The sequence below is a fragment of the Parus major genome, chromosome 8 (genome assembly GCF_001522545.3).
Source record: "Parus major isolate Abel chromosome 8, Parus_major1.1, whole genome shotgun sequence".
Taxonomy (NCBI): Eukaryota; Metazoa; Chordata; class Aves; order Passeriformes; family Paridae; genus Parus; species Parus major.
Window position 1 is genome coordinate 21,046,868 of NC_031777.1, and position 8,709 is coordinate 21,055,576.

The window sequence follows — 8,709 nt, forward strand, 5'->3', positions numbered from 1 at the left end:
TCATCTGCTGCTTGGGGGAAGGGAAGAACAAAGTCCTACTGCATGTGCTCTGCAGAGAGCCTGGAGGCTGCTGCTTCTGCTGTATCCAGGACAGGGCCTCATCCTGTTCCACCAGTATACCTTCATGGAGAAAGAACTGATCTTCCAGTGCTGTGTCAGAGCAGATGCACTCTTAGAGCTGCTCTTCTCTCTTCCCACGTGGACACCACAGGCCTGCTGGTTCTTGCCCTTGAACTAGGGCAGCTGCTTCTGCATGACCCCTCTGAGATCTGCTGTTCTCCTGCCTCTGTTCTGCACTGTTCTATGAGTTTTGGGACTGCAGTATATTTCAGCCCTGGGTGGGGGGAAAACCAAGCCACCGGCCCTGCTAGCTGTGCTAGCTGTCCCTTGGGGCTGGAGGGTGTCACAGGAGCAATGTGAGACCTGTGCAGCAGCAAACTGGGCTCTGCCTGCTTGGAAGAGAGTGTCTGTCAGGTGTGGGCAGACTTTTGCCTGTCCTATGTGAGAGCTGCAGAGCCATTTCATCAGACCCACACCAAGCTCCGAAAGGAGATGCCTGGGGTTGGAGAGGCTGTGCTGGTGTTAGAGAAACTGCTTTTTGGGTTAATCATCTTCCTGGTTAGCAGCTGTCTTGAAAGACTCATGCACTTGCATTTTAGGTATAGGCGTTGCTCTGCCCTGCCCAGATAGAAATGTATCAGCCATCAGAAATACATCTCTGTGAGATGCTTTCCCACTCTCCCAATCCTGCTTCTGTATGTCACAGCTTTGGCAGGGCAATGGGCTCAAGACTTACCCACAGGCCCCTTATAAAGATATGAGAGCCATCAGGACTACTCTCAGGGTGGCCCACAGCCCACCTACCATAGTCAGCAGTGATAAGGTGAGCACGCCCTGTGCTCACCTCGGTCTAGGTGTGCATGCTTGGGTTCCAGGACTTGGACTAAGCACCTGCTGATCAAGGAGAGAAAAAAACCTCCAGCAAGGCTCCAGGATCTTACACCTTGTCTCATCTAGAAGCATCGGCAGCGGGAGTTGAAAGATATTTTGGTAACCATGTGTAGGTATTGAGGAAAATGCCACCTGCTGAGGAGCCAAACCAAGAGCTGGAGGCAGAAGTTGGACTGCTTTCAGTTGGGGCTTGTTTGCAGGGGTGGAGCAGGGCGGGGCTGGGTGGCTGCCATGCAGTTCTCTTCGGAAGGGTTGTCTGCCGAAGGGAGCTTCTGAAGGGAGCTGGAGAGCCCTCGCTTGGGTGAGCAGCCAGGCATGGGAGGAGGAGAGGCCTCAGGGAACAGGGTTGCTCTAAACAGATCCAAATGCTGGGGAAGAGAGCTCAGGGGGTGGCAGGAAGGGAAAGGCTGCAGACAGTGCAAAAACCACTTATGGTGGGCCAAACTTGCAGTTGGACCAAACCAAGCTCTTTCAGTGATGCCATTTTGATAAGGAGAGTGAGATTCCCAGTGTTTCCTAGCAGTGAAACATAGGGTGGGGGGGAAGGAGCCACGAATAGGTTGCAACGGACGCTGAGCCGACACCAACGGCCGGGAGCATGGGAGTGGCCGCAGGTGGGTCCGTGGAAGCGCTGCCTTCAGGCAACAAAGAGCAAGGGAACGAAGAAAGGCCGGGACACCGTGTGCCTGTGTCTCGGAGGTGCTTGGAAGGTCCCCGGTTCCGCGCCTAGGGCCGAGCGGTGAGCATCCCGTGGTGGAGCCGGAGGCATCGCACACCCCGGGGTGTGTCTGCATCCCTGGCATCCGCGTCCGCGGGCCCCGGTGCCTGCGGGACTTCCCTCCCGGCCCCGCGGCTCCGGGGCGGGCGGCGGCGGCGGCCCCGCCCGGTGCGGCGGCGGCGGGCGGAGCCGGCGTGCGGGCGCGGCCCCGTCTCCCTGCGGCTCTCGGCGGTGCGGCGGCCCGGCCGGCTGGGCCCCCCGCAGCCCCGGGCATGGGAGCCCGCGGGCCGGCGGCCGGGGCTGGAGGAGGAAGAGAAGGAAGAGGAAGAGAAGGAGGCGGCGGCGGGGGCCGCTGACCGGCGCCGGGGCGGCGCGGCAGCCCCGAGGCCGCGGTGAGTGGAGCGGCGCGGGCAGGCCTGGCCGGGCGGGGGAGGCCCGGGATGCGACCCAGGGGATGCGATCCCAGTCACTCGTGGGCGGCACCGCTCCAGCTCGGGAAAAAGCCTAATTTTGAGGTTATTTCTCGTTTTTTAAATAAGTTTTTGCATGTGTCGGGGACTGAGAAAAATTAGGGGGCGGGGGAGTGTTAGTTTTGCTGGATGCGGTCCTTCGCCCCACTTTTGGCCGGGAGGTGGCCACCTTTAGGGCATCGGGACCACCGGCTTTCACCATGCCTCCCTTCTCCCAGCTCTGGGAATGTCTTGTGGGAAGAAGGATTGAGTCCACGGGGTTGAGCATCCCCTCCAAAACGAGCATCACCAGCCCTGTGGCACATACTGCACTGGCTTGAAACCCTGGGGACCAGCTCCCCAACTCCGTGTTGCTTTTGGCCTCTCACACCCTGCACAGATCTTGCGGTGGGGGGAGATGACATCATATTTCATAACCCCCTCCTTAGCAGTTTAAGCCCACTCATGTTTGTGATGTCCTGTGGCTGCTGCTTTGATGGACTGCTTTGCTTTTGTTCTTGCTGAACATCACTCTACTTACCTCGTGGACCATTCTGCCAAAGCACCCCTAAAACCAGCTCTGATTTTCCCTTATTGCAACCCTGTCTGGCTGTTGAGGCAGCACCACTCCATATACTGCACAGGTTTTTGGGGAGGGTTTCTGGCAGGTGCTGGGGCAGGCAGGTCCCCGTGTCATGGACTGTGCAGGGTGACAAGGCACTGTCAGTGGGCAAAGTTTGAGCAATAACAGCAAGACCAGCTTTTCTTCAGAGGGCTACTTTCTAGAAAAAACTGGATGTGGGGTTGGGCTGTTGACAAGTGCCGGGACACCCCTATCCACAGGGATACTGCTCTGCATCCTGCAGAGAGAAGGTGGACATAAGTTGGGGTGTTGGGCTCAGAGCCTTTTCTAGCACCTCCCTACCTGTGATGGGTGCCAGGGTCTGCCTGCCAGGGTCAGTCCTGCAACTGTGAGAGGACACCCCAGAGCACGGTGGGGTGAAGGATCCTGATTCACACCTTGGCTCTGATCCCCATTCCCATCCAGTGTGGCCATCACTGCCAGCTCTGTGCCCTGGGGGTCTCCACTGGACAGGGCTGGCAGCTGCCAGTGACTGGTTGCCAGCACTGTTGGGTGCTATCTGCACTCCTTCTGGGGGTCCTGCTGCAGGCCCCCAGCCACCAAGGTCCCCCCAGGGACTATGCAGCAGCTCTGGCCTGTCCCGAGGTCCTCAGGGCTTTGTGATCCCCAGTGCCTGTCCCTTGTGGTTGCTTTGCCATGTCCTAGCAGCTTCCCTGAATGAAGGGACAGGCAGGGCAGGGATCAGGGCAGGAACTGGGGTGCATGGCTGTGCTGTGGCCTGAGCCCTGGTGTTGCAGGGCTGGGAAAGGCCGCATGGTTTGACTTGTCTGGGACCCTCTGGTGACTCTCCCAGCTGGCTTCCTGGCAGGGCTCTGGCCCAGCTCCAGGTGTCATGTGGGAGATAAGGGGACCCTGACTTCCAGCAGTCCAGTGTCCCAGGAGGCCTCACCATCAGGAGGAGGGGAGAGGATCTGTGCCGCTGGCTGTAAGCCAGACCTCCCTGGATGGGGCAGGGAACTTACTTGGGGGCTGGGATGTCCTGCTCAGCTTGGCTTGGCTCCGTGTCTGCTGTGCAGCTGCTGACCCGCAGGGTGCCTCGAGGAGGGCCCCTGCCGGCGTGACTCTCATTGCCATCCCGCTTTGGTGCTGCTGCTGGGGTGTAGCTCTGTGGGGAGGGAGCAGGATGGGGAACAGGGAAGTGAAGTGCCTCAGAAAGGAGTGGCTGGTGGGGACACCTATGGTGCCCTTTGGACATCCCAGGGTGGCCATGTTTCTGGAGAGTGTATACTTTGTCAAGGATCCAGCCTCCATGGAGGCTCTTTGTGGCATGTCTGGAAGTGTCTGCATCATCTCTCTGGGTGGGGAAAAAGGGGAGTGGGTCTGTCCTGTTCTGGTCTTTGCCTAGGAAAGCAAGAAGGGGACTTGCTATGTGGGGCTGAGGAACTCTGTTATCTTCATGGCTGTGCCTTCAGAGCAGGGATCCAGGTGCAGTATTCCTCCTCAGGTGTTCTCTGGCATACCAGCCTACAAGCCTTTCATGTCTGCACATCAGGCCTGTGCCGCTCCTGCTGTCCCAGTATCATTTGGGATGGGTTGGGAGCTCAGACTCGTGGTGTCCTGAGTGTGAGGTGTCTTGGCAGGATCAGGACCGTGGCTGGAGCCGCCCCCCTGCCCCACCAAGCGCACATGTCCGCCTGCCCGTGCCCAGAAGATGACCAGGCTGCTCTTGGGGGTGACCCTGGAAAGGATTTGCAAGGCCGTGCTGCTGCTCTGCCTGCTCCACTTCGTTATCATCATGATCCTCTATTTTGACGTCTACGCGCAGCACCTGGACTTCTTCAGCCGTTTCAACGCCAGGAACGCCTCGCGCACCCACCCCTTCTCCAACTCGTCCCGCCCCAACGGCACCGTTCCCAGCTACGGGCCAGCTGGTGCTGAGGCCCCATCCCCCAGCACCAAGCCCAGCACCAACCAGTCTGCCACCGAGAAGCCCTTGCAGCCCTGCCAGGAGATACCTCCTGGCTTAGGTGAGACATGCTGGGTGAGCGTTGGGGATGAATTTGGGCTCTGACTCTGAACATGGGGCTAAGGTGGGTGCTCATGACTGACATCCTTATTCCCTGGGCCCTGGGCATGGCTTCCCTGAATGAAATAGCAGAAAAAACCCAGCCTGGAACTGTATCAGGATAGCTGGTTTCAGGTTTTGTTAGCCCAGTCTCTCTGTCCCTGTTCAGGAAAGTTTTTGGGCACTCTCTGCCCTCGGCAGTGCCGGTCCCCCTTGCAGGTCCCCCTCGCTGTTTGCTTTACCAGTCCAGGCAGGAGCAGCAGGTGACCATGACCCTGACCATGTCCTGTCCTGTGGGCATCGCCCTGCCCTCCCTCTCACAGTTGGGCGCCTGCTCATCGAGTTCAGCTCTCCCATGAGCATGGAGCGAGTGCAGAGGGAGAACCCTGATGTGCGCCAGGGCGGCAAGTACACCCCCCCCGACTGCCTACCCCGGCAGAAAGTGGCCATCCTCATCCCCTTCCGGCACCGTGAGCACCACCTCAAGTACTGGCTGCACTACCTGCACCCCATCCTGCGCCGACAGAAGGTGGCTTATGGTATCTACATCATCAACCAGGTGAGGGGAGCAGGGGCAAGGGGGTGGTGGGGCTGGGATGGACAAGCAGGCATTGCTGAGCTTTGCCCTGCAGTTCGGTGAAGACACCTTCAACCGGGCCAAACTGCTCAACGTGGGATTCATGGAGGCACTCAAGGACGACGAGGAGTATGACTGCTTCATTTTCAGCGATGTGGACCTCATCCCCATGGACGATCGCAACCTCTATCGCTGCTATGAGCAGCCACGGCACTTTGCTGTTGGCATGGACAAGTTTGGATTCAGGTGGGTGCCCTGGGGAGTTGGGGTGTTTCTGCCCAAGTAGGGCTGGAATATCTCTCTGGGATGGCATAAGGGCAACCATCCTCAGTTGTCACCTGGGGCAGGCATGAGGTCAATGGCTCAGATTGTGGACCTGAGATGGGAGAGGGCACAGAGCCCTGGGTAGGAGGGTGACACAGGAAAGGGTCGGTCCTTGTACTTGGGTGTCTCCATGGGGCTCACCTCCATCTTTGCCTGTTCCTGGGGCTAACCCATTTGCTGTCAACTGCAGGCTTCCCTATGCCGGCTACTTTGGTGGTGTCTCTGGGCTGAGCAAGTCCCAGTTCCTGAAGATCAATGGCTTTCCCAATGAGTACTGGGGCTGGGGAGGAGAGGACGATGACATCTTTAATCGGTAGGTCCCGATCCCTCGCTACCACTGACTGGTTGGGGTGTACCAGGCTCCCCAGTGAGCACTGAATTAGCACCACTGTGCTGGTGTTCCCGATTTTGTGGGGGATGGGCACAGGCTCTGCCACATGTCAGGGAGAGACTGAATTACACTCCAGTTTCAGGGCTGATGACCCTCATGCATGGAACTGGCCTTTCCCAGGGTGCTGCAGGACATCCCTCTGCCTCCCTTGTGGCTGAAGCCTGAAGGTGTGCCAGCACAATGTGTGCTGCACCCGCAGGGTGGTGTGCCTGTGGGCTCTGCTCCATACAGGGGCTGGGATGCTAGACTTGGATGTGTCCAGGGCTGAGATCGAAAACTTGGAAGCGTTTCAGTGGTGGCCATGTAGCAGCCACGCAGTCATTCCTGCCAGCAGCTGGCAGGCAGCAGTATGGCTGCGTGCTGAGAAAAGCCCAGTTCCCCATGGTGCTGCCCAGGGAAGCAGTGTGCAGCCACAGGGGTGTAACCAGCCTGTAATGGCCAGACGAGCAAAACATCCATGTGGAAGCCCCAGGCACATGGCACAGTTGTGATTTCCACACAAGGTGGGCTCAGGGTGCAGGACAAGAAGTGTGTAGAGCTCTGGAAGAACTTCAGGCAGTCCTTGATCTGAGGGAAGGGCTCCAAAGGAAGGGCTAGGCAGTGGCATTCAGGGAATGTAGAGGGCAGGGGCCGCAGAGGGAAGGAGGGAGGGAGGGATGGATGGCTGCACATGGATGGCTGCCTCTGTGCAGCACAGGCTGAATGCAGCTGTCAGTCCCTGGACGGGAGTGGCAATTTGGGCACACTGCCATGGGGTATGTGGCACTCTAGGTCATGACACTGGCTTGGGTGGGGCTTGGCTTTGCTCATCTTGGCTTGGCACAGCTTTGTTTAACCAAGGACAGGTTTATTTTGCCTGGGGTCTGACCCTGGAGGTCTCTGGGCTGGGGAATGTCCTACCCTGGTGCCCACACACTGATCCCACCCTGCTCCTGGTCCCCAGCATCTCCCTGAATGGCATGAAGGTGTCGAGGCCCGACATCCGCATTGGGAGGTACCGCATGATTAAGCATGAACGCGACAAACACAACGAGCCTAACCCGCAGAGGTGAGTGAGCCACAGGGCTGGGGCAGTTGGGATGCTGGGCGATCACTTGGCTGCTCACCCCTATAGAGATCCAGCACTGCTGGCACTACAGCAAAACATCCCTCCATCCTCATCCCACTCTTCCTTCCACCAGATTCACCAAGATCCAGAACACCAAAATGACGATGAAACGGGATGGGATCAGCTCGCTGCAGTACCGGCTGGTGGAGATCTCCCGTCAGCCCATGTACACCAACATCACGGTGGAGATCGGCAGGCCACCGCCCCGCCTGGCCCGCGGCTAGTGCTCCTTTAACCGGGAACCCCTGTGCCTAGGCTGGCTGGGCATAGCAGGTTTTGCCCCAGCTCAAGAGCCAGGACTGGACAGGGATGTTTTCTGCCTACTCTGCTGCCTTCTGGAGACGGCTGCCCCCCAGCCGGCCCTTTGGTCCCCAGGATTTCTCCGTCTCCCCCATCCCCACGAGTGCGTTTGCAGGACCCCTGCCCCATACGTGGTGTGTTGGTGGATAAGCCCAGCTGCCCTGCTAGCAGCTCCTGGCACAGAGGGAGGGGGCAACCCCAGGCTTGGCAAGAAGCCCCCAGTCCATGCTAGCTCCTGCCTGCACCCTGGGTGGGGAGGGTGAAATCCCGCTGCTCTGTGAGAGCTGGAGGGTCCCCACCAGCGCTGTGAGAAGTGGGGTGCAGGCTTCCCCCTTTACTAGCGCTGGAGCCACTGCTGCCCCAGCTGGGGATGGGAACAGCCTGGGGCCCCCAGGCAGGCGGGATCAGGGCAAGGTTGCTGCCCTGGCCAGGCACTGCCCATGCTGCTGGGCACACAGACGTGGCTTGCTGTCTTCCTCTGCTTTAGTCTGGTGCTTAGAGCCGGGCCCTGTCTCAGCTCTGCCAAACAGAGACCTCTGATTAGCGAACGCCCCTCGCTGTGCCTCAGTATCCCCAGGGCTGGGGGGATGGCAGCTGTATCCCATCCCCCTTCCCCAAAGGCAGGTGCTGTGTGTGAGTGCAGCCCCTGCCTGCGCCTGCCCTCACCTGCCCTCCCCACTTTGGTGGGGGAAATAGGGCTCATTTGAACCCCCCAGCCCCTCTTGGTGGGGGCTAGTGCAGCCCCCCTCTTGCAGGGAGGGAATCTTCCCCTTGAGGTCTCCTCTTGTCTGCCTTCCCCCTTCCAGGCCAGGGGCAGGGGGTCTGCGGGCAGGAGAGGCTGGGCCCATGCAGGGTGGGAGCCCTGTGCCCCTCCATGGGACTGGGAGCCCCAGCACCCCTGATGCTCCATGGGGGGCTGGGAGCAGTGGGGTTGGGAGCAGGGCAGCTCGCCAGGGCTGGGGGGCACTGGCGACTTTTGTACATTTGAATGTCTGACCCTTTTTTCAGCGTACGTTGAATGCAGCGTTCGGTCGTAGAGACCGAGGGTTTTGTATTTAATAAAAGTTTGAAAAGTTGGCAGGCATTGTGGGGGTGGGTGGGGGTGGGAGAAAGTGTTATCTGATGTGGAAGTGGGATTGTGGAGTATAGAGGGGAAGTCCTGTCTGCCACCTCGAGCTGTTGGCTGGGAGGCAGAGCCCCTGCCTCACCCTATCCTCTCTTGGGGGACCCCCCCAGTTCACTC

General features: G+C 59.2%; 1 protein-coding gene across 3 annotated transcripts; it reads left to right on the forward strand.

Annotated features, from left to right (window-relative positions):
* Positions 1-1,235: 1,235 nt before the first annotated feature.
* Positions 1,236-8,544, forward strand: B4GALT2 (beta-1,4-galactosyltransferase 2). 3 transcript variants are annotated; one of them, XM_033516422.1, is made up of 7 exons: positions 1,236-1,252; positions 4,342-4,728; positions 5,090-5,325; positions 5,399-5,589; positions 5,858-5,980; positions 7,002-7,106; positions 7,240-8,544. In XM_033516422.1, exons 2-7 carry the CDS (start codon positions 4,413-4,415, stop codon positions 7,388-7,390), a joined length of 1,122 nt encoding a protein of 373 aa, XP_033372313.1. In that variant the 5' UTR covers positions 1,236-1,252; positions 4,342-4,412; the 3' UTR covers positions 7,391-8,544. The 3 variants fall into 3 exon arrangements, with proteins under 3 accessions (XP_033372313.1, XP_015491959.1, XP_033372312.1); XM_015636473.3 differs by lacking the exon at positions 1,236-1,252 and adding an exon at positions 1,925-2,061; XM_033516421.1 differs by lacking the exon at positions 1,236-1,252 and adding an exon at positions 2,240-4,186.
* Positions 8,545-8,709: the final 165 nt, after the last annotated feature.

What these genes read in the sequence shown, in the direction of transcription:
- B4GALT2 (XM_033516422.1), top strand. Translation starts at nt 4,413, where the DNA reads ATGACCAGGCTGCTCTTGGGGGTGACCCTGGAAAGGATTTGCAAGGCC. An exon ending in GACGATGACATCTTTAATCG is followed by an intron (nt 5,981 to 7,001) that starts GTAGGTCCCGAT and finishes CCTGGTCCCCAG; the next exon opens with CATCTCCCTGAATGGCATGA. An exon ending in AACGAGCCTAACCCGCAGAG is followed by an intron (nt 7,107 to 7,239) that starts GTGAGTGAGCCA and finishes TCCTTCCACCAG; the next exon opens with ATTCACCAAGATCCAGAACA.